A 25585-nucleotide genomic window follows, 5' to 3' on the forward strand; every position below is an offset into this window, starting at 1 on the left:
GTTTGTTATGACATGTGGATGATGTTTCATAACAGACAGAAAGTAACACTGAAGACTCTTATAATATCAGGCTGCAACATCCAGCCACAATGAATCGGTAGATCTCTTGTGAAACAATAAGTTTTCTTCAAGGAAGGAAGTCTAGTAGCCAGAAATTTTGAGGATGTTTCTCAATGCATTTATTTTATGTGCAACCAAAAAAAGAGAAAATTATAAAAATAATATGAATTTAAATATGAAATTTGTAAAATGAAGAATGAACGTTTACATTCTGTGCACTTTTTTTTAATCTTCTCATTGCTACTCTTGGGCACATTTGTGTTTGAATATAAAAAGTTTCTCTCAATCCAGATGCAACCCCAGGTTCTTCTCAGATCATACACTACAGTTATGGCACAATGCTGTATTTATTATACCGAAAACAGACTACACGGATTCAGATGACATAACTGCAGATATGCTTGTCTTTTCACTCAAGATCAGGTAGGAAGGAGAAAATGAGTAGGAAGGAGTGCTCAATTTTATAGAACTATCCCAAGAATAGTAGATAAAAGCGAAAAAGCCATGAAAATGATTCTGATCTGACTGAACAGAAATTGCTGGACTTTTATCTAAGGAATAGAAAACATTAAGGATATCATTACAGATTTTTAAAGAAGTTTAAAGTGACAAGTGTTAATGTTTAAATTAAATTACAGAGCACTGTGAGAATATGTATAGTAACACATGCAAATTGCACTATCTGACCAATGACAGTATCATGTGGTACTTTATTCCTTTTTGTTCCTTCACACAAATTCACCATTATTGCTTACAAGAGCTGTTTGCATGAGGCCCTTCAATGTTGCAAATGCCTCTTGCAGTCCAGCCACCTGTGAAATCTCTATGTCTTCTCAAACATAAATTGAAATTTCATCTTTCTTTTTCTTGTCACCTACACTGCCTAATTTCTTTCTCCACCCGCTAATACTTCTCACTGACTGTGTTATTTAAGTTAAAAAATTGTTTTAGATGTAATTTATATAACAGATGCTACATGAAACAAAGGGGTAATGTATGTCTTGTCCTTTGTACAAGATATAAATAGGTCCAACTGTATTATGAAAATAAGAAAATGTCATGGGTTGGAAAGCATGAAGGAGAATCCAGCTGAATACTGTTTTTACCTTTCCTTGGTGGTAGAATTGAATGACAGCCAAAATCAGTGATCTTCACCACCATGCGATTGTCCACTACACAGTTTGTGGATTTAAGTCGACCATGGACTTCAGTTTTGCTTGAGTGCAGATAAGACATTCCCTGTGGTTGATGATAAAAGAGGGAGAAAGCAAGTCTGTGCGCAATACACTGAGCTGTTACCACAATCAACAAGAATATGAAGTATTAGCATAATATCTACCCAGGTAATTAAATGGCCTTTATCAGCAAAGCATATGCAGAAATCACAATTCCCTCTCACAGAGGGAGAGAAGTATTATTTTATATAAGAAGCTTTCCAAGATCAAAGTAGTCAATGTTAAGAATTGAGGCTGGATCATTAGATGGACTGTGTCTTAACCAAAGACCATCGTACTTCTCAGTTAGCAAAGTGTGACATGGCAGCTTGGTCTTTGATAAGATTAAACCACAGTTAGGGAATTAAGCAAGTTTATTTCCTCCCACAGAAGTTTTTATTTCATTTGCAATAAATACTATTCTGTTAAATCTAGTACAGGATTTGTTCCATGTCACACACTTAAAAAATGTTTCCAACTACATGTCCAAACAACAGTCACAATAGGTGTGAGAAGAATTGCTACTTATGTATATGTCTTCTTTGAAGATTACCACACACCAGAGACTGTTCAGGAACAGATCTTTTTCTACAAAGCAGAGGGCCAGAGAAGGGTCAATACAAAGAATGCTGGATGATGCACTATGGCTTATATAATGCAGGGGATCAGATTAGACAGTCATGAAGGTCACTGTTCATGACTTTCTCCACACTAGTCAATACATAATATCAGTTACCCACAAGCTAAACTCAGAAGTGAGCACCATGAGGACTGGCTGATTCAGTTTTAGCTGTATTTCCTTAGATTCAGACTCTGACTCACAAAATGCACATTAGTGTACACAGGTGTGTAGTTTGCCCCTTTTTACTCATCACCTCTGAATTTGGCTCATTTAGTCTATGACAGTCAAATATGGTGTAATACATGACAAGGGGCCAGGAGTGAGGCGTAGCAGGAGAAGAACATTATTAAGTGGGTGTAAACTGAGGAAGGGAGTAGGAATAGTATGCTAATTTGCACCCTCTTGTTATTATTTATCCTGTTTCATCTTTCTCTTCTGCAGTATTTAAACTTACACCTACTTATAACCTACTCTTGTTTTTCTTCCTTTAGTCCTGTTTTCCATAGGTCAGAATATGAAGTCCAATCTATATTCTGCAAAGGCCTTAAATACTGGTCCATTATGTCCATTTAGTTTCTTCATTGAACTGTCTTCCACTTAAACTTCTACACATATATCTCATTCTCTTGGATGCTAGCTGATAGACTTTAATTTGTGTTATATAGTTCATGTGGTTGTGAGTGTAGCATATGGCATGCTGGGTTTTCTTTCCTTTGGCACCCCCTTTTGGGAATGGATCAGAAAGTGCTATAAGAGATCATTGAGACATGAGCTGAATTTTGGGAAGAGTAGATGTATGTCTGAGACACAAGCAGCCTGCTAGAGATGCAATCCCTTAAGAATGTGGTTGGACTGGTTATCCTGGGCTTATTTAGACCATGCCAAAATTTACAGAAACTGTGTGCACTCCGTATCCAAGGAGCATGTTTCTTGATTAGCAGCTTTTAATCATGCAGACCTGCCAACAATATCCAGGATGTTTAGCCTGTTTCAGGGCCCGTTTCCTCCAGCTGCACCTTCTGCTACCTCTTGCTTACAACAACCAGGATATATACCCACTGTTATAGCAGGAGTTCCTTATCAGTTTCAGTATCAAATGGAAGGCAAAAATAACTTTAATTTACGTATGCCAGGGCTTTCCTGTTACTATTTTCTGTAAKCAGAAGTTTCATAACATAGTCTCCCCTTTCTCTCCAACTATCCCAGGCACCTATCTGGAAACACAGAGCCTATTAAGAAGCCGCAGTGTGATTTTCAAAATTCATATTGGCTCTCCTAAATCACTGATTCATTCTTGTAACCTCTACTCTGAAGCTTTAGTTCTGACTGCGACCTTAGAATAGAACCATTTTCCTGGCACAGTACAAAAATATTACAATCGCTTGCACAATATCCTGCAGTAGCTCCTTATTTAATAAACAATCTCACAATGGCAGTGTGTACACTTATAACTGCAAGGCTTGACTAATGCAGTTCCTTCTTAACAGAACTTTCATCAGAACTCCTTTGTCACATATAGCCAAATCCATGTAGCTACAGGTGGTGCCCGTCAGACCTAGAAACAGCAAAGACAGCAAAAAAAGAAAAAAAGGGATTCTGCGTTGCCTACCTAACCTCCTCCAGTGGACTAGGGGCTGCTCTGGAGTAGTCACTGCTTGGTTAGCTGTGTCAGAAATCACCTAACCTGCTCTACTGAGAAACACTGACACAGCAGCTCCTGTGAAAAAATGAGGGGTCAGGGAAGTAAGAGGACTATTTGGTCAACAGTAAAAGCAGGCTGTAGGAAAGCAGTGGTATAGGGAGGGAGAGTGTATCAAAAGCACGGCAAAAGAACTGCAGGAACAGGTAAAAGGGCTTTTAACTGCAGGGAGAGCTGGGACTGGGCTTGAAAAGAGCAGATGCTGGGGTGAGGGCAACTGGAGCTGAAGGGCCATGAAGTCGCTTAAGTAAAGCAAGAAACCATTAGAGTAAAAACAGGGTGCCTGGAGGTGGGGGAGCTGCAGTTTGGGAAAAGCAATACAAGAAGTGCATGGTAATGCCTAGATCCAAGAGCTCCATCACAGTATTAGCTCAAGGAATAGGGAAGGTTGGTGAGTCATCCAAACTGAGTGTAAATTGCCAGATATTCCTAGGTACATATGGGTTTTCAGGAAGATTCTGTGAATCCTCTCTACTAACATGGATAATGATGCTCAGGAGCCATTCCACAGAAAGGATGCTGGGTGCCTTCTATTCTTAGACTCCTTGTCACCATTACTGATGGTTCAGTGAATGACTGGTTATGAAATCCTGGTCCCAGTGAAGTCACTGGCCATTTGGTTACTAACTTCAGAGAGACTGGGATTTCTCTCTCTTTCTCATAAACAGTGCCAATACCAATTAATATTTTCTTAGGAAACATCTGCAGGTGAACTGCAAAGTGTTAAAAAATACCCTGCTCTTGTGATATGCTAAAAGGAGGAAGGGAAACACCACTGCTGTTATTTAAAATGAAACTTAATGCTGAATGTTAACTGAACTTGAAAGTAGTTAACAAGGCCAACAAACTGTGACAATTGGGATTAAGGAGATTTTAATAAAGAGAGAGATTTTTCAGTATCTCCTTAAAACAGACATAGTGGAGTCATTCATTGAAGAGATCAAGTCTGAATTGAGGCATGTGGGAAAATGGGAGGCCTGTCAAACTGCAAAACAGCAATAGGAGGAGGAGAGCAATGGAGTACTAGCAAAAGGCAAGGGGTTATTCTCTGCAGTGAATCATAGAGGTTCCTTAACAAACAGCTAAACTGGTACAAGTCTATAATGCTGAACAACACTTGCTCTACTGTGCTTATCAACTCTTCCTTCCACAAGGACCTAAAATGCAGAGATCTAATAAAAGCTACTGAAAACCAGTCTTGGTTTCTGTACGGGATGATTTCTTCCCTCTCTAACTGCCTAAAATGGACAACTCAAGTGAGTAAGTTTGATCAGGATGCAAAATAAAGAGTTTGCTTAGAAAAAGCAAAAGCTGATCCCAGTTTCTAGATACAAATTGGAATAATTCCATCATTTTGAAAAAACACAGTTTTCCTTTATATGCCTTATCCAAGGCCAGACAGCACAGTGTACTCTGTAGGCCTTGTGGATGCACAGTATCTACTAATCCAAGCCCCTAGTAAACAAATTGTAACCCTCTGATCTTTGGGTCACTTTTGTTTGGGGCATATTTTATTTGCTTGTGTGTTTTTAATAGCTCAGAGCTAATTCTTCCTCCCATTTCCTCCTTCAGTTTGAGAGCCACCAGCTCATTTTGCCTCATACAACCCAAGAAGAGGAAGAGGCCTGTGTAGCTGCCCTTTTCCAGAGGACCAGTTTTGCAATACAGGACAGATTCATTAACGTTGCACTGTCAGCAGCCCACTTACCTTGGCAATATCAAACATAACAGAGATTTTAAATTCCCAGTCCATGAAAGTGCCATCAGGGTAGGAGATTTTATCATCTAAAACATGCTGTAAGGGAAAGAAAATAATGGTTCTAGTCTATATTAGGGAAAAAGCAGCAGAAGAAATCTAAGCATCTAAATCACACAGTCTTTCAAACAGGGTATGAAAAAGGTGGTCCTTCATTTTTCTTAGGGAGCACATGCACTAGAACAGGAGTTGACTTAGAAGAGAGAGAATATGAAATATATTTCAGGTTTACACCGAGCTATAAAGGTGAGGACTCTGGAAAAGAGGGTTTTTTGTGTTATTAAAGGTAAATTGTGAATTTGGTCTTAAAGCCAAGATATGTCTTTAATAATTGTGATGGCAGGCCAGTTCCTACCAATTTACTCATGGCCTTACAAGTTCAAAAAAGATTGTTCCTGTATGTAAGGAACTGTAATGGCCAGTGAGCTACAGTTGCTTCCAGCCATTATGATTTCCACTGCTAAATGTAAATCTTCATGAATATGTTGGTTTACAAGAAAAGAACTGGAGATAGAGCCATTATTTTGCTGCCTTGCTGTGAGTTTGTTTCAGAGCCCACTGCAACTGATGAGAGCCTTTGCATGGACTCAGAAGCAAAGACTACTTATGCCTGCAGAAGATCTGATGCCACCATTACTTCATGACTAGCACTGAAATAATATTGGCAACAGTAAACCATAAGTCTTTCCAGATTCTTGCCAGGTAGCAATTTACAATTTCTTTTCATAAACAAAAAAGGAAGGGGTGATGTCCCACACAGCACAGGATTTCCTAAATTCCAGCCTCAAGCTGTGTGTCCCTTACTAATATGAGATACGTTTTTTTTTCTATATTTTCAAACTTTGGGGCAACTGTGGGAGCAGCAAGAGCATCAGCAGAGATGATAGCTACAGCTTGGAAAATAAAGAAAAAGATATACCCTGTATGTTTTCAATGAGTGACACAATACAAATACAAGAAATTCCAAACCCTGGCTGCTGCTATTGCCTGGGCATGGCTCTGCCTTTATTTTACTTGCTTGCAACTCACAGCATCATCTGGCTGTCTACAACCAGCAATATTCCAGCAGCAGCAGCAGTCGGGGAAGGGATGGGAAGAGCAGGGCAAGGAAGAAGGAACTTGGAGTAAGAAACCTGTCACTACCCACTCAGTCCACTGCTGCCACATGGGGGCCAGAGGCACAGAGCAGGGGATTATTTTCCTTACATTGAAATTTGATAGTTTGAGGTGGAAGGGGGCCTGCAAAATCCTTTACCCGCAAGGAACCTCTCTCGCAGTACTCAACCACTGCAAAGATCATGGTGTCTATCTTCACAGTGCCATAGAACTTGGTCAGGTTGTAATAATCAATCTGTAGGAGCTAGAACAGAAATATTACATCCATTTGAAAGAGTAGTCATTGCTGGTACAGAAACACAGGTCAAGGATAAATTGTGAAGATGATTTTAATCTCAAGCCCTGATAAAATGTATGAGTTCCCTTTGACTCAGTGTGAACTAAGGCATTGTGTGAAGTACTTGAAAGTATTTTTCATTCCAGAGCTTTCTGGTTTTGGGAGATAAGAGTGGCTGCCACTGGGTATTGCAAGTTAATTCCAGAGCTCACTATAGTCTCCATTATTAACTCTCTAGTAGAAGAACCTCACAGTTGATCAGAATAGCCTTTATGAGTGAATGTTGCAAATCAGTGTGCAAATGAGCAAGTCATAAAAATGTAATGATTCTGTACAATAGTATGGACTCTGCCCATTTATATAGACAACTGTAGTTTAGTTTGCTTTAAATTACTTTTAGAGCTTATTGAATTTACATTGTACCTACATGTTGTGTAAAAAGGAAAAGGGTATTTTATTCAGAAAGATGCAGTACTGTAGCCAAATTCCGCTCTGATGCTGGAGGTGTCAGTATGCAGAAGTCAGCAGAGAGATATTTATATTGAAAGAGCTGCACTTAGCATTTAATAATGAGATTTAACTACAATATTCCACTGTTAATGAATTAATATGACATGAGCAAAAAGAGTGCATTGCCTTTTAGCATCAACTACAAAAATGTGTTTTAGCAAAGCCTTATGACTGTGTATGAATTACTTCACTCATCCTCAGCTTCACTGGCTTACAGTCCAGACTCTGAACTGGTGGTGAGATCACAGACCCAAGGAAAAAGATCATCAAGCAAAATACTTTGAGGAACTCTTATACCCATTCTCCTCACAAACATGTACAAGCCTATGGCTGTTGGAGTTGTCAGTGGAAAGCAATCACTTGTAGGCTTCAGCCACACTGCAGTGTCTGGTTGCTACATGCAACAATTACCTTGTTCAGTTCTATTTTTTGCTTCTCTGTGAAATTACCATCATTGTTCTTGAGATCCTTTAGGATCACCACCTGAAGAAAAGATACCAGTGGAAGAAAAGCATAGTTTTTGTACAACAATTCATTCTTCATTTCCCAGAAATGTCTATACAAAGTAATATTTCAAAAACACCTGCCTACTACTTCACTATTGGAGTATCTCTTAATCAGCTAAGTAGTTATGCTTCTAAATCTAATTCTAATTCAACTCATAATGAGTTATATTTCTCTTAAAAGATTTACCATATAGATAGGAACTATCTAGAACTGACATTAATGCAGATTTTAACTCAACATGAATATACCTCAGTCAGGCAGATAGTTCTACTGAATGTATAGGAATTGCCATGTATATAGCCTGTCCTTGTCCATTAATCCCTTAATCTGTTCGGTACCAAACTATCAGATTATTGGTACATCTGTTCCTACTTCTGCCCTTCTGGACTAGGCCAGGAGTTTACTGAGGCTAATATTTTGCCTCCTGTCAGTCAGCAAAATACAAAGCACCTGATAGGAAACAAACTGCCTATTCTTTTCATAAATTCAACCCATCTTGCAAGGTCAGATGGAGGTGTCGTGTTCTGACCTCTGAAGAGAACTGACTGTCTCCAACAAAGAATTCACATAAGCAAAGGAAGGGAGCGTGGATACTGCAGTCAGTTTTACCTTCTTGTCATATTTGCCTTGGCGTAGTCTTTGGGTGATGTCACGCCTCTTATCTTCATCGATCTGGGAACAAAGAAGGATCATTAACTTGCAATTAGCACATATTCCCCACTTGGCAGGTTCCAAAAGATAAGTTATATCAGTGTGAGCCACACAGAGAAGCACAAGCATCTCTCTCTCTAAGGAGTGCCAATGAATGCCACAGAAAGTGCGGGATGTCCGTGCTGCTCCCAGAGCTTCCTGGGCCTCCACCTGCTGCTCTTATGCTCTTGGACACTATAGAGGCAGAACAAAGCAGAGGGAAATCATTTGTAACAGTGGTGGCATGAAAGAGATTGGAAATCAATCCCCAGACTGTTCCTCCATCACAAAATGAGCTTTACTATTCAGAAATAGATTTATTCTATCAGAAAGCTATTGACAGGGAATAATCTATTTTTTCTTCAATACAGCAAGTGAGGGTTAAAAAATAATTGAAATAATTTTAACAGAACCCAGTCCTACCACAGACATAGCCTGCATAGTAGTCAGAGCATGCCAATGCCCCACCATTTATGGTCTTTAGAAGACAGAAGCCAAGACCCAGCCTACAGCACCATGCTTCTCTTACCTTCAAACTAACATGATTTGTCTCACTAGTCTCCAGAGGTAAGATTTTCTCAGGCGGTATATGGAACCATTTCTTATTTCGAAGCTTATTATCTCTCCTATACTTCCTGTGAAACAAGCAAACTTGTTCAGAATATCCACCCAGCAAACTGAAACCACAACAGGAGATTAGGGCAGGGAAACTTGGAGTGTCAGGCTAAATCTTGAGCACAAGCCTTAAGTCTGTCATACAGTTGCCCGGTCTGAGGCTGCTCTTATTCACCTAACTCTGGCAAAGCCTAAACACTGATTCAGTTCCATAGATTTAGCAGAAAAACAACCAGCAGGCCATTGCCAGAGTCTCAAGGGAGGACAGTACAATTTAAAGCACAAAGAGCCATTAGGATTTTGTATGTTTTTCTCCTCTGTGTTACTGAACGTACTCTAAAGGGAGGTCCCACAAACAAATATCAGCCACAGGAAGTCGTGGCTGGATTGTAAGAATTGGTGCAAATACAGTGCCAGGAGAGGAGGTAACAACAGTGTTAAGATGAGATTCCTTTCTATTGGTGACCCTTGTATTCTGCCTATCTTGTGAAAATGAGGGAAGAGCTCTTGGAACTGGAAGGGGGAATCTGCTGTCTCTCTTGCAGAACTACAGAGAAAACACTGTCTTCTTTCAGAGAAGAGTGCAAGAAGACTGGGACTCATCAGACTACCCACTCCCTCGTGCAAGTCCTTCCTCTGTAAAAAAACACAGGACACCAGACTGACTGGAGAGCCTGCAGGGAAAACCCAATCCACTGATGGCTGCTGACAAATGCTCCAAACAGGACAATCTATGGCATTGACTAACATAAATATTTGCTTTTCTAACATATTTTAACTTCTATGTCTATAAGAAGAGGGAGACCAATACTAGCTTTAAGAACTATTTTTCTGAGTTCAATCTGGAAAGCTGGGTTGCCATTGTATCACCAGGATGCAATGTCAAGAAGTTAGCACTTTCTGCTTTTGGAGAAGCTTGGAGTGCCACTAGGTGCTGTTTCTCTCTTCTTCAGTGCTAACTAACAGTTGCAGAAATTCTTTCATCCTAAACTTAGTCAAAATGCCCCAAGAACTAGCAAGGAATGTATGAATCTCAAAACAAAAGAAAATTCAAACTGGTTGGTAATTAAGCACATCCTGAATTGAACTAATCTACAAGGTCTAATATTTAGTTTTGTGTTTTTCAGGACTTTGCCTTTTTACTTGGCAGTCAGAACTACACAGGAAAGTATGGTGATTCAGGTGCCCTAGTAACTTGGCAGATAAATGAGGAACAATGAGGCATTTTGTTGATTTTCATAGGTGAGGGTCTCTTCTTGTTAGGGTACAGTCTTCTGTAATAATTACGGTTGATAAGTTTGCTCATATTTTCACACTAAAAGAGTAAGCTCCCTAGAAAAAATACCAAAAATATTCTAAAAAATCCTCAGGCATTTCTTCTGTATTTGATATTTGGGTATATTACAGTGGTATGATAATATATGATAATAATCTAATTTAAATAGAATGTTTATATCCTATGCATCTGCAAATGTGGAAGAGTACAGAACCTTTTACAACAAGTCCAAACATGACAGATTAACTTTACCTGTTCATTTATATGTTAGGGCTTAGTTGTGGGAATAATTAGTTTTTCTGTTTCTTGCAATAGTTATATACCTTCATCTTTGATTCTTCCCTCTTGGAAAGCCATAGTTAGCAATGCAGATTGGTACAGTCAAAACACTAGCATCGGGGTAGTATCTGGTTTTAATCAGGCTTTCTTAACACCTGATTTTCTCACTTTGTACGAAGTTCTCTGTTTTATAGCAAAGAGGGATCCTGAGCTACTAGAAGCAGACACTTGGGTAAGATAAATTCTTTAAACATGAAAAAAAAAAACATACTTTGGAAATGGAGTGACATTTCTTCCAGCAAAAGGAGCCATCATTGATTTATATTTCTGCTTTTTCCATTATGATAAAGCTGAACTGTGTTATAGTCAAGAAAAATCTAGCTGTGAGAAAAGTCTGTATGTGAGGAGATGGACCGAGTTGGAGGAAACTGAGAGACAGGATGGGCCGATATGACAAAAACATCAAAACCTCATGGTGTTCTGATTCCTACAGTGACTCAACATAGATACATCCTTCCAGGCTGAACCAGTAGGTTAAAGAAATATAAGTGAACCCCAAGTGGGCTAGAGACAGGCAGTAAAGGAGAAAAAGTCTGAAGACTGATCTGAGACATAAATTTCTGCATATGTGTAGGAATCAGAGCTTTTTAGTGGGTGCAATAATTCTGAGCCTTGCTGCATCTTTCCCCATGATTATTTGCCTGACCTAGCAACACTATGGATGTAAACACCACCTGGAATATTCTGAAGCGTATACACTGAGGGCATGTGGGGAAAAATAAGGAATGGCTCTTCAAGGAGAGATCAAAGGAGTTGCCCAAGTAGAAAAGTCGTTGAAGGACAAACAGAGAGACAAAGGATTTGGTACCTTAGAATCAGCAAAGAGATGATCAGAACCAGAATCACAATTCCAGTGAGTGTAAAGACAGCAATAGTCAATATATGTGGGCCTGCAGAAAGGAAAAACTGGAAAGTAAACAACTTGATCACAGACACGGAGCAGGAACATTGTATTTTAAAAAAATTACCATTACCCACAAATAAACAATTCACAGTTGCTGAGCAGGAATATTTTTTGGTCACACCTGAACTCAGAAGCTTTGGTAAAGATCAGCCAAAGAGATGACACATGCCTGCCCCCTTTCACTGCAGGATGAAGCATGAACCAGAGCAGTGCAGTCTTACACCAGCACCTGAGACATGGGCATTCAGTAGGGACACCCAGGTGGGAAGTGAATCTAACAGTACTAAATCTGACATCAGCTCAGCAGCAGAGTTTCCAGGTCTTCTCCTCTTTAAAAAGAAACTATGACAGCCCAGGAATAAAGTTGACTGTTTCTTAGTAACCATGTTTTAAAAAATGAAGAGGCCAAATTACTCCTTGTAATAATTCCAGAAGAGTGGATGGTGGCAGCAAACCTTGGGTATACCTGTCTGTGAGATGGGGATATAGATGGAGTAAGCAGTTGACCGTTTGAAATCCAATAACTGTTCTTTAGGTGCAGAGTCACCAGCAGGCAGGAAACATTGTTTGTGCCCAGCATACCCTGGGCTTAATGCAAAATGGGCTCTTCATTGACTCCTTTGGATAAGGCTTTCTTAAAACTGAGGAACAAGGATTTGGTCCCTACTGTTATTGGTCCCTCTATTATTAAAAGCAATATTCAGTGATGACGGTCTGATTTAGGCTTTCTAATGCTGAAAATGAGCTATCTTTCTCTTTCCAGTGTAGCAGTGCACCAAAACAGTGGGATATATTCCTCTTTCACAGTGAATTTTCAACAGCAACTCATACCTTTTTCACCCAGAGTCTTTACTGACATAATTCACTTCAGGCCTGAAGGACCTGAAGACCACAATTTCTATCCAGGATTTGAGCTGATACAGATTACAGCTGTTTGTGAATTCAAACAGCATTTCTCACAAGGACTTGTTATCCAAGGAGTGGTCAGGGTGAAAATTATGGTGCCACTTTTAACACATGCAGTCTTGTCAACAATTGGCACCTGGGTTCTTCCTTTACTGGCCCAGTTATTTAAAGCTGCTCTAAAGTTGTTGTAGACAGAGCTTTGGAGACTGGACTCACTTCTGAACTCTTCTGTAGACACTGTGTTGGGATGATGAGTGCTACTGAGTGGACTGTTCTCTCCAATAGGAAATCAATTTCAAAAGGAATTTCCTAAGAATCCTCAGAAACTTAAGTTTTGCACACTGTGGCTTGCAGCTTAAAGACCAGCAGGTTCAAGTTCCCAGTGGGAGCTCTGTGAGAGCCACAATTTCTTGTTCCTGAGACTCTGCTACCACCTCCTGGCCATTAGTATTACAACACACAAAAGGATATTGCATCACAAATTAACTGTTTTCAGATCCTCTATAAGCAGAAATGTTTGCATAATGGCAAGCAGACTTTATCCATGTGTAGAGTGAGGGTTAAAGCTTTCTGAATAATGGAAAATTGTGGATGAAATCCATAATATCATGGGATGCCAGGAGAGAGGAAGGTAGCAGAATTTGGTCAGCTGCTCTCAATTAGACTAGGAAGAAACTGGGCTCTGATTGCTGCGTTTGTTCTCCTCTCTGGAGGAAAAAAAATATTTCTGGTTGGAAAGTTTTGTCTGGCTTTGGCAAAGCGTGGTGATTACTTAAACTTTGGCTATAAAAAGTAGCCCTTTGGAGCAATGTATTTATTTAGAAATCACACTGGAGGAAAGTTTATTTTTAAAAATGTGGAAAAAAAATTAACCAGTTGACTTTGGGAAGCAGTTTTGCTTTGGTTTAGTGTAGTTTGGTAGCAAAGTCGGGCCTTCATTAAGAGCTGAATGTTAAGTTATCAGATTTGTAGACACTGGCTTTCTGCAATTCTCAGACGTGGGGATGGATGAGACTGGGACTGGAGCAACACTGAGAAGGCTGTGGCCAGGAAGCAAGCGGCTTAGATAGCTGAAGTAGGGAGAGCCTGTGGTTGATGTGGAATTCATTACTGTCTCTGCAGAAGTGGGCCATACAGTCATGCCAAAGGAGACTATCTGAGCAGTGACCAGAGCTGAGAAGTGAGAGCTCAGCTCAGCTCCTTCTGATCCTCTCAGAGCTGCCCAACCAGAGTCAGGTCAGTGCTGGTGCATCTCCCCCGTTTCTCTCCTGTCACTGCTATCTGCTCCTGGTGGTTACCGCAGGACCCTGGCCATGCACCATTGCTCCTGAACACACTCTCTGGCTTCTCTTAGGAGGGGAAGACCTAATTTGAAGTCAGCTGGTTTACTTACTGAGGAATAAAAAAGTTTGACTCTGCATACCACCTTATTACGAATGTACTTTTAATTATCAGGAAGTGTTTGTTCCTTAAGTTATCTATGTTTGCATGATAACATACCCTAATACAGGTAAGTCTAATAGTCCCTAACAGAGATAATCTAATGGTGGCCTTTAGCTAATAACAGTGGAACCTCTGGACACTCGCCAATGTGAATGACTCAGCTGAACACTGTCCCATTTTGCACCTACCCCATTCAACCACTGCCAGAGCAATAATTTTTGTCCTCAATATCATACCCTGAAGAATATGCCTTACCATTGCCAGTCACCATATGGCAGCAGTCTATACAGGGAAATAATCCCAAAGTGCTCAGATTAGCAAGGCTCTGCTCTGCTCTGCTCTGCTGAATAACAAGAGGGTTCAACTGTTCTATCCAAGAGTAACCAAAAACTCAACCGAGAAGCAGTTGGTGATTTCCTGGATTGCAGATTTAAAGTCTGGATGGAGACAGAGTGATAACCTAGTCTCCCATTTTCTATCTGCAAGGATCCAGCTCTCCTACAGACCATGTGTGCTGAATAACTAATCTCACTAGCTGATGGGTGTCAAAGCTGCATAAAAGTAAATGCTCTGCTAGCAAAGGAACCAATGCATGATCTGCACGTGATTAATGGTTGGCAGCCCTAGACAACAGTATTCAGACCTCTAACTCAAAAGGCCAAGAAAAACTACCAGGTTTGATATGAATGGAAAATTGGTTCCACTAAGCCAGGAACAAACTTGAGCTCTGAACAAGGAGGGTGTGAAATTCCACATAGAGCAGAAACTTAAGTGGAACTTCAGTATATCAAACCTATGGATGCTAATGAGAATGGAAAGCCTAAACATGATGTAGCCAACTGGTTCTGTCCCCTGTGTTCAACACAGAGAGGTGCTTCATGCTGTGGTCAAGACCTGTCCTGGGGCATTTTTTGGTCTGGGAGAAAGCTTCCTAATGAGGTCTGAAACAGTGCTTGTGCCAGCACAGAAGCGGCTAATCTAAGCAGATCTTTGCTGAGGTGCCTTCCTGCTAGTTAAGTTTGTTTGGGACATACTGCACCATACTTAACCAGGAGCTGTTTTTAAACTTTTTTTGTAGTGTTTTTCATAGATTTTTTCAACACAAAAGTCAACATTTCCAAAATCCAAACACTGAGTCAAGTCAGAAGTTATGCAGTTCAGACTTCAGAGAATGAGATGGTGAAGCCAAGCTGTGAATGGGGAAGGGGCTGTTCCTCACTCCCTTCCCTCCTCCTCCTGCCTCCAGTACTGGGTCATTTGATGGGAACAGGCTTGCAGCAGGGAACTGTGGAAATGAAGAAGCACAGACTCCCTAAATCTGCACCTCTGTCCTCTCCTGAGCTCCATCCGACAAGTTTAAAGGGGCAGACAGAAGCAGTGTTAAGGTGTGTGCTGGTGTGACCTTTGTACTGTGTGAGTTCTCCTCTTAGAAAAGGTAGGTTTAATGAGTATCTCACCAGTGCCTGGAGTATCATTAGGCAGCTTGTGGCTTTTCCAGACAAAATCCGGACTGGTAGCCAGCACACGTGTCTCATTCTTGTCAGTGTCGAAATACAGGAGAGGCCTGAACTATAGGTGTAGGAGTGAAGAAATGCAGTCAGTACCTGGGCTCTCCCTTTCTTGTCCCATGCTTCAGACTACCTTAATAAATGTATTGCCCAAAGTTAAACAGTAATTCTTGCTCTTTCTGCTACAGTGGTGTGTTCTTCAACTTAGCCATATGTTTGGCTGCCATATTCTTCCTCATTCCTCCCCTCTCCCTGAAAAAAAATAAAGCAGTCCAGCAGAATACCAACTGCATTTCATTAACTGAGTCACTGCATGACGTCCGTCCTGTCAGCCTTCAGCAGACCTCTCATGATCCCCTCCCAGTATGCACAGCACACCTTGGCATGCCACCATTTCTACTGTAGTTGTTTTTGTCATCCTTAAGCCACAGTGCAGGGCATTTTGTTTCTCCTCTTGTATCTATGGTTGAACACTTGCACCCTGGACATACGTACATGTGCAGACTGGGACGTGTACAGCAGGGCCAGACTGACATCAATGTCTCCAAATTCATCTAGAGTCACAGGACCCAGTGCACCTGTGGACACAAGGAATTAGTCAGAGGGCTTGTATTCTCAGAAACACAAATATGTGACAGGAAGAATGGGATAAATAAAAAGATTTCTGATGCTTGGGATCTTTTCTTCCTTCTTCATGTATGTACTAGGACACACATCCACATAGTGTGGCTCTGCTTCTCCCTTAATAGCACACTACTTTTTTTTCTACAAAATCTGGATTCAGTTCCAGTAAAAGGTGTTGAACTGACTGCACTCAAGAGGAAAGGTCTCCCTCTAGCCATTGAAGATATATTTATCAGGTCTCTGCAGCATACGAAGAATGTCAGAGTAACCTCCCTTGAAGGGACTGCTTTAGACATGAGAAGAGAAATTGCCTGTTTCCATCTTCAGTTTGAGTCTATCAGCAAGAAAGGAAATACAGACATACTTTCACACCTCTTGCTCTTTTGAGAGTTACCTGCTTGGCTCTAATAATATTATTTTAACCAGCTTCTTTTTTCTCTTTAACCTCTTGCCTTCTTATGTCAGCAAATGTACCCACTGAGAAACTGCCTATGTAGCACATTCCAAGGATTTAAGGTGGAATCTTCTAAGCACTCGCTGTTGGCTTGACTTTGCTCTCAAGAAGTCAGTCATAACAAGAAGAGTGCAAGCTAAGCCACTCCTGAAAATCTCACCTTCATTTTTTCCTTTTTCTTTTCAGGATAGTCTTTTCAACCAGCTTCAGATAGTTTTTTGCTGCTGTTGCTGATGACTTATTTTATCCTCTCTAAAGGTCAGCATTGTTATTTTACTTTAGCAATGATCTCCTCCCTTTTTACCTCAGAAACTGATGCTCAGTTTTTGATGGTACATCTTTGGGACAAAGTTTAGAAATGACACTCTCACAATTTAACAACTTGTGGTAAGCTAAAAAATGAAATCTGAATGCCAGGCTGTCTCTTGGGGAAGCATGGACCCTGAAACCCACCCATATGCTTCACTGTTCCAAGTCCTTTCTCATTCTCCAAACAGTTTCCCTATATATAGTTCAGTTTTCTGTACCAGCAGGAGCAAATTATTATATTAGTCAAAAGAAGGACATTGGCTTCAGGGGCTTGTCCCTATCCTCCTACTTCACTGGCTTGGAAGCTCTGTCTCTCCTCTTTTCCCCATACCTCCATAGGCAGGAATATTCCTTATAGGTTCCTTTATACTTTCAAAGCAGCAGGAAAAGGCTATATCCCAGAAAGGAATCTTGTCCTCAGTGTGTTCCTAATTGCAATGTTTTAAATGTTCCTCATTTTGGCTTTCTGCCTCTTCTATTTTGCATACACTGAGGGGATTCTGCACATGACTGCTATATAGTCCTTTTGTTAATACTGAAGATACCGTAATTGGAAAAAAACTGATAACACAGAAAAAAAACCAGTGGGAACAGAACTCACTGAAGAGCTTAGACTTGTTTAGTGTAGAAGGCACTTATCCTAAGATGGCTTAAAAACAAATTTCTTTCACGTCATCAACTTAGTGAATCCTGTTCAGGACAGTACTATATTACCTTCAAAAGTGACATTTCGGAATTCATTGATGAAACTGACAGGCAAAACTGGGCTCTGTGAGAAGATAAATTTCTTCAGAATATGTCCAAAAAGCAAGACTGCATTAAAATAGCCAAGAACAAAGTCATTGTCCAGCTAGAACAGAGAAAAAGAAAAATGGCAACTTGAGAGTTTGTATTTCTGCCTAGGACTTCAACATCCTTTGTGGTCTTCATTTGGCAAAAACTCCAGAATGGAAAGCCAGAAGTTAGTATATGGGCAATGCCATGTCAGCGTTATTGCTTGGAAAAATAGAGGCCTGCAAGATGTTTTTGCTGTCTGAACACAGAGAGGTAGGGAAAACTTAGGACTATAAGAGGCCCATCTGAAGCTCTGGCATGCTGATCATGGAGCAAAGGATTCAAGAAATCCTGTACTGTGGGTCCTGGGCAGGTCTGCTCAGTAGGACCCAAAGCCCCTGTCTTTGGATTAGATTTTCTGTACAGATAATCTGGTGTGATGCCAGTGAGTCTAGGCTTCCAGACGGCCACAGATCAGGGGCAGGGAGCTATGCCAGAATTTCCATCTGCCTGCCATAGAGCTGGCACCCAAAAAGCCTTGGGCCAGGGCTGGGGGATCTGGAAGCCCTGTAAATACATCCTGAAGCTTCAGGCTCCCTACTGGAGAGTTGGATCGCAAAGTCACAAATCCTTGGAGGAATGCTACATGTAGGGTCTGGTTCCTGAGCAGACTGCAAGTGTAACTGTTTCACAGAGCAGACACAAGGCTTAGGTAGCTTCTGCTTTTCAGGAAATTAAAAATATAAATATTTCCTCAGAAAAAAGTTCTGGTTTTTTGAAACATTTAACTGGAAAGTCACTGGACAGAAACAGCAACAGTTGCCACTGCTTATACATATCTGCACACACAGATCAGCCAACAATTACTAATTTCTGAACTTTCCACACTCGCATCCCTATTACACATATAGATCCTCCTTCAAAGAAGTCTTGCAGCCACACTGAAAACATGATTAAGTTGTCAGTCACCCAAAAGCGGTGTAAGAAGGTCAGGTATTTACAAGTCTCCTGCAAGCCCTGTGAACATGACACTTGCAAACTAGACAAAAAGCTTGAGTTGAACTTTGCAAAGCAGGAATGTGAGATCCTGCACATTTGTCTTATGATATTATATGTTTGCACCATTACAGCAGAATGAAATGTTCTCCTGCATTAATGTATGAAAATATCAACATAACAACAGGGGATGATTACAGCTGCATTTTTAGTTTTCATTTCCTAGTGCATGAACACAAATCAACTGAACACAGTGATCTGATACAAAATAGTGTGGTTACCTGGAAGGCTTCCTCAGTCTTTGCAGTATTTAAGCTGTAATTAGCTGGTGGCAGGGTCAGGACAAGTACATTCTTCATGTAACCGGCTGAGCTGTTGTCCTTGAAGTACGTGTTACTGCAGAGCAAAGCACAAGAGCCCCCAAAACAATCAACAACAGGGACAGCAGAAACCATAACAGAATCATTCTCCTCTCCCCAGTGGAACTGTTAATTAACAGGTTAATAGAGTGGTTCTAAAAATAAAAATGCATCATGGACACAACCCTTAACATTGTTCATTCCCTGGTGGCAGCTTCTGTGCTTAACTACATAAAAAGATAACATCAGGGAGATCTGGCAATCTGAAACCAACAGTTGCAGTGAATCATTGTTATTACAATAACTGTTTTGTTTCTGTGCTGTTTATTTCCGCTTCTTTCAGGCAGGAGTTTACATCTATTAAAATGTAGCATCTTCTTGGTATCCACAGTACTGGAATCTGTAGTTTCTTCATGTTATTGTTTCTGACTTTGCATTCTTCTGCATGTTCCTCTAATTTTGATATTTCATGCTAGAATTGATCACATCAGGATTTGCACTGAAAACATTTACCAGGAAGGTGTGAAACAATCTGATAGGTGCAGAGAGCAGCATATTGATTTGTTCCTTTAATTCAGTGAGCTAGGAAAAGTCAGAGGAAACTATGCAAACTTGCAAACTATGCTAAAACAAGCAGGAAGGATTGTAGCTTTCAGATGTCTTTGATTTCAGCATCCTGACAGGCCATCTGGAAGTGCTTCCCCAATTAGTCTGGCAACCACTAGATTCATGTATTACAGAGGAATTTAGCAATACGTATTAGTGTCAAGTAGCAGCACCTATCATTGCTACAGCTAGACTGATTAAAATCCTTTTTGTATGAGCTTTCTCTCATTATTCATGTTTGCCCTTGGTCCTCCTATTTACTAATACACACAAAGCTACCACTGATAAGGCCAGTTTATATCAATCCTCATCTATAAGTATTTTGTAATTATAAAGATGAAATTGAACAATGGAGTACTCAGGGTGAGTACTAAGAAACATCTCTGAAAATTTAGATTTATGTAATTTTAAAGATGTTGGTCAGTGAAGGAAAGGGTTGTCTCATCTTTTAAGTCATTTAAAAACATAATAAACAAAGCCTAGAAAAATATCCTGCAAGATTATTTATGTAATTGTCTGGTTGGATAGACAGTATGAAAAATATACAATCTTATGACCATTCTGACATCAGATTCTGTGGTTCTCTAATGGGTTCCACAGTGAGGTCAGAATTGCACAGTATGAAGTTAACCCTACCTACTCTGGTCACTGCCTTAGAAAAGTCTTATGTGAACTAATTTGGATATTGTAGAGGATGTGCCACAATTTAAGCACTAAACAGCTTAAATGGCAAGACACGGGGAAGGACTGCAATGAAAAACATTTTGTGAGAGAGCATTTCTTCAACACAACAGTTCCAGTCATACTATTTCCATTATCTCTGTCCTGCAGCAAGCTGCAGAGAAATGAGGAAAAGCAGAGGTGATACTTTACTTGAAGAGATCTATCAGGATGATAACTATGTTGTTATCCACTTCCTCCGTCCCTAGGTCAGCGCTGACATCAGCTGGAGAACCACACATGATGATCACTAGAAATCAGGCAAAAATGGAGAGATACAGATAAGGAGAGGACATTTGCTTACTCTCAGTGCTTAAGTAGCAGGTAGTATAACAGTCTTGGGCTGAGGCAACCTGCGCTGTGTTGAGACCCAGGCATAGCGCTACAGACAGTCTGCAACAAGACTGGGATATCTGAGGGAAAGCAAAGTGGTAAAAGGTCCCTCAATGCCTACTCCACGTTATGTTTGATTGCACCAAGGCATTACCATTACCTTACCCAAATAAGCATTAGCAATTCTGATGCAATATAGGCTACTGAATATGAAAGTTTCTAAGGTAAATGGCATTCAGATAATAGATAGTTTCACTGTCTTATCGCTCTCACACTCACTTTGCCTGTTGATGCCAGGTGCATAGTCTTACTAGAAGATGAAATATCATCAGACACTCATCAGTGTCTCTAGTATAGATGGATCAGCTCCTGAAGAAGTGCCCCTTTACTGCACAGATAACGCCTGTATGCGTACCAGAGCTGCAAACATAGGAATGGTAGAGAACTAAGCATTCTTGTAATACTCAAGTCCGTGATCAGAGCTGTGATTTCTGGATTTCTGAATCTTTCGCAAAAGAGGGTTCGTAAGAAGACAATATCATACCTCAATGGCATAATTACCCCCAAAAGGCCTCTGGAACCAGAGTAGTCCCCCATATTCTATAGGGAGGGAAAAAGGAATCTGAGAACTCTGTGCCAGCTTATGTTGGCACCAATGTGAAACAGTGTGTGTGCTTTCCACCATTTCTGTGGAAAGTCTGTCCTTAAAATGTAACTAAGGGGTCAGACTGATTTTCAGGGAACAGCAACTTACCTGCAAGGGAGAGTGCTCCCTCAGCCCCCCTTACCATTGCTTTTCCGGTTTGGATCTTTCACAGTTTTTTTTAACTGTTCTGGAGTCCTTAAAATTTCCTTGACCTTCAGGTTTTCAGAGAACTGTGTGACTCCAGCATCTAGCGCATTCATGTACCTGATGCAAGGCAGGGAGCACAGATATTGTCAGAAAATTGCTAACCCCTCACATTCACATAGTACCTTCTCTCCAAAATAAGCCAAAAAGCTAGACAGACTGTTTAGCGTTTGCAACGTGGTAAGGAGCAGTTTTTCTGCACCTATGAAAGAAAGTCAATACAGAGCATGAAAGATTTAAAAGTATCTTGAATGTCACTCAAAGGTATTTAAGCCTGGTAATGCAAAGAATGGGTTTAGAGAATACAATGATGTAATAAGACATTAACACTTAAGAAAATAAACCGGGATGTGGGAAAATTCTAGTGAGAGATAGTGCTAGGATTCTCTGCTGTAATAAGACATGGGGGCTAATCTTAGAAGACACATCAGAAGATTCAAAGGAGTAAATGGGAGCTACAGAAAGAACCAAGATCACAAAACACACACGCACCCTGATGGTGAAAGAAAAGAAGGAAGGAGGAATGTAGCAACAAAAAAAATCTATACTGAGTCAGTTAAAAATTGAGGGGAAGAAATGAGGAGAGCAAAAAAAGCCATGTGAGTAAAAGCTAGCTAAAAGATTAAGCAAACACAGACAGCTCCTAAATCCTATTCTTGCCTCAAAGTGTTGTGTCTAAAAAGCATTATTCTGTCTGAAATAAAGTTAGTGCAGGGGGGAAAAGAAATTTTTCTGTTTTCAGACTCTTTAACTTTCTGATCTAACAACACTGAGATCCCAGCTCTGTAGAGTACTAAGCATCTTTTTCTCCCCATTATTCTCAGAAACAGAAGAGGTAATCATTAATTTACAGGAACATAAAAATAGTTGGGACATACCTGATATTGCATAAACTCAGCTATCAGTGCAGACATTCATGCACTTTTGAGAATACTTTTAAGAATTCTCAAGCCTTGGAAATTCCTATGGACAGCATAATCCAAAACTTGTCCCTGCTGGAAATTTTCATGTAAATAGCATGACATATGAGGGGCCCCCACATTGGACTCCCCATAGATGTGTTTTTAGGTGTCCCAGTTTTAGGACTGGGATCTCAGTCTACTTAAAAAGTAGACTGGGTGTAACATTAGGATATGCAGTACACCTGAAGGATGTAATTCATCTTTTCCTGCTCTCATTTCTTGATAGCAGTACGGCACCTCCAAAAGAATAGGAATTGAAGGACAGCCTGTAAAAGTCATGCCCCAAGACAGAGATGGAGTTTATCAGAACAACAGCTGGGACAGATGTGAAACTGCACCTTACCAGAAGCAATCCTCTGAGTTTTCATTCCTCTTGTAAATATAGGTAGATTCCCAGGCTGTGGTTTTGAAAGGCAGCTTGGCGTTATTCCAGAAATAATAGAAGAAGTCAGTCAGTTTCCTGGCTGGGGTCAGAATGCGGGTTAAATTTTCTTTATAGTCACAGGACAGTCCAAAACTCCCTACAGAGATCAGAGGCAGGCTCAGTATTGTGTCAACTCTGAGGGGAGAGACAAGAGGACAAGTCTGAATGGATTGCTGTTGCATCAAGGCAGCTACCGTGTGATTTCCATTCCTAGCACCTTCTCATCTTGTGTCCTGCATTAGTTTAACAGCAACTTAAACCTGAAACAGAAGGCTCCTAATCAACATGATCAAATTTCAAATCAGTATTGGCCTGCTGAAATGGGCAGGCCAGGCAGCTTCTCCAAGTGTTCTGATTCCCTGTGCCATAGGCACCTTCCTTCTCCAGCCCCTTGCGGTACCATGTGTTGTCTGAATCAGAGGGCTACGACAGCAGTTTAAGGGCTCTAGGATGCATCTGATTCTGCTCCCAGATTGCCATCATGGACTACGTGCTGTTTGCTGGTCTGTCAGGAGTTGGCTTGTAAGTGATGTGTTTATTTTCAGCGATTCACCCAAAAGCAAGGAAATGATGGTGGCTTTATGACATATTCTGCGGGCCAGGCTAGAACAACAGATCACAAAATGGGGGCATAGGAGATATTCCCAGGAAAAGTCCCCCACCCAACTGAAATGACAAGCTACACGCTCTTAGAAGTTTCTCAAGTAATCTTTTTGTCAACCTATATACGTGACAAAAGAACCTTTGGTGCCAGTAGTCACATTTGTAAACTGATAGGAAAATGTCTTTACAAATCTGAGCTATGTGCTCAGAGAATTTAAAGGAGCCTATCTTGGTAATGCTGTTAAGTTAGTTTTGTATGAGCAAGGGGGATTTTATCACCTCTCTGATTTCTGAGCATTGCCAGATGACTCTCTGTCTTCTACTGTAATTTTTAACATGGGATGAATTTGATCTCTTTATTAGGCAGTGCTGGAGGGGGAGGGTTTTGTTGCCATCAAAAAGCTTTACTCCTACAAGTCAAAGGAAAAGTCTTTTAGTTTCACTACGGCATATTTTAGGAGATGGACAACAGCAAGAGTCAGAGAGAAAATAAGGCAACTCTCTGCTGGAAGTGATGTGATGAAACAAGGAAATTTTCTCCATAGAGAGAATAAATTGGATGAAGTGAAAGCATTTTTATAGATGTTGCAGTGTTATTAGACTAGATTAAAAATATTTCAGTTCTTATAGGGGATGAGTTCTTTTACGCCAGTGAATTTAGCCTGCAAAAAAACATGTCCATCAGAGTTGTTGGCACTATTACGACAGAAATTTGTTTTTCAGGTAAAAGCCATTGTCATTATCAAAACAGAAAGTTTACATTTGGTGTAACAGAAAGAGACCCAGGAGCTGTAATGAATCAGGAAGACTATTTCACTAATGAAATGGACATTTTTCTAGCTGGTTTAGTATGCTATAAGGTAAGGACCTATTTTGACTTACAAATCTATTGCACCATGGGCAAACCTAGCTTGCTGCCTGATGGTTAGCGCTCTTCATTGCTCTGCACCAACTTCTGCTACTCATACTTTTTACTGGATACTGGTTTAACCATGTCAACTTTGGAGGAAAAGACTTGGGCATTATTCTGGGCAGCTCCATATCCAGCAGATTAGAAAACCAAACATAGAGTTAGGAGACACAACAAATAAAATGGGGTATATTGCATAATATTTTATCGTGATCTTAAACATAAGGAAGATTTTATTCCTTTTACTATTCTATAAATCAACCACATACTTTCACTGGGAACATTGTGTTCACTTCTGGTTATCCCACCCAAAAAGTACAGAGCTAGAAGCAGACAAAGTTTGAGGCAAAAACATCCCTAACTTTTCAGTATCTCTCAGTGAAGCCAAGACACTAGCGAAATTTAAAAAGGGGACAGTGATTTACTTGGGTAAAAATATGGATTTGTATGTCATGACTGAGCGTTTTTTTAACTGAATTATGCTAAGACTGCAGATTCAGTTCACACTTTACCTGATATCTGACAATGAACATAAATATATAATATTGAATTATACAGATTCATGTATAATATGCTGACAGAGAGATTCTCTCATTCTTCAGGAATGCTTTCTCAGGCAGAAGGTTTAGGATGAAACTGGGTGCTCATTATATGAACACTGTTTACTGTAGGTGGTTGGGATTTTCGGCTTTTCTCTTGAAGCATGTGACTCAGGCCCCTTTCAGTGACTGAATATGCACCCAGAAGGACCTCGGTTGCCGCAGTACTGCAATATCTACATGCCTCAAGCTAATATCTCTCTTTCCTGCTGTGTTTGTTGAAGAGTTAAGTGTTTTGACCCCTTATAAACATTTTCCTGCTAGTAGTGGGATTGCATTGATGGGCTCTGGAAGAGGATTTCTTTCTCTCCACCAAACACAGTGGCTTGACTGCACAGCCCAAGGTGTCTGCTGAACCCCCAACCCCAATGTCTCTGCTGCCCTGTTGCACACAAAACAACTTTGTTCAAGAGTTCATATCTTTAACACCATAATATTGGCAGAGGGAGGTGTTTTAATACTTACGAGACCATTTGGTAGGTGGCATAAGTGCAAGCAGGTCCTATGACAGCACAGCCAAGTGTGCCACTATTCTGCAAGAGATCAGAAAGGGTCAGCAGGGAGGACAGTGCAGAGGACTGTCAGAAAGAACAGAGTGGGAGAATGAAGAAAACTGCAGG

The 25585-nt window shown here is 40.5% G+C and overlaps 1 protein-coding gene across 1 annotated transcript in view; it reads right to left on the minus strand.

Annotated features, from left to right (window-relative positions):
• GUCY2C (guanylate cyclase 2C) overlaps window positions 1–25585 on the minus strand; it is a 44758-nt gene that overhangs the window by 16536 nt on the left and 2637 nt on the right. Inside the window, exons 3-17 of the mRNA XM_026069142.1 lie at window positions 25431–25498; window positions 22773–22988; window positions 21406–21527; window positions 20438–20534; window positions 18881–18995; window positions 17544–17679; window positions 15938–16020; window positions 15392–15503; window positions 11490–11571; window positions 8981–9086; window positions 8371–8433; window positions 7666–7737; window positions 6607–6711; window positions 5304–5390; window positions 1167–1299 (exon numbers count right to left, since the gene is read on the minus strand). Of these exons, the coding sequence (XP_025924927.1) occupies window positions 1167–1299; window positions 5304–5390; window positions 6607–6711; window positions 7666–7737; window positions 8371–8433; window positions 8981–9086; window positions 11490–11571; window positions 15392–15503; window positions 15938–16020; window positions 17544–17679; window positions 18881–18995; window positions 20438–20534; window positions 21406–21527; window positions 22773–22988; window positions 25431–25498 (1597 nt within the window). The remainder of the gene's footprint in view (window positions 1–1166; window positions 1300–5303; window positions 5391–6606; window positions 6712–7665; window positions 7738–8370; window positions 8434–8980; window positions 9087–11489; window positions 11572–15391; window positions 15504–15937; window positions 16021–17543; window positions 17680–18880; window positions 18996–20437; window positions 20535–21405; window positions 21528–22772; window positions 22989–25430; window positions 25499–25585) is intronic.

The sequence above is a fragment of the Apteryx rowi genome, unplaced genomic scaffold (assembly GCF_003343035.1).
Source record: "Apteryx rowi isolate R43461 unplaced genomic scaffold, aptRow1 scaffold_287, whole genome shotgun sequence".
Lineage (NCBI taxonomy): Eukaryota > Metazoa > Chordata > Aves > Apterygiformes > Apterygidae > Apteryx > Apteryx rowi.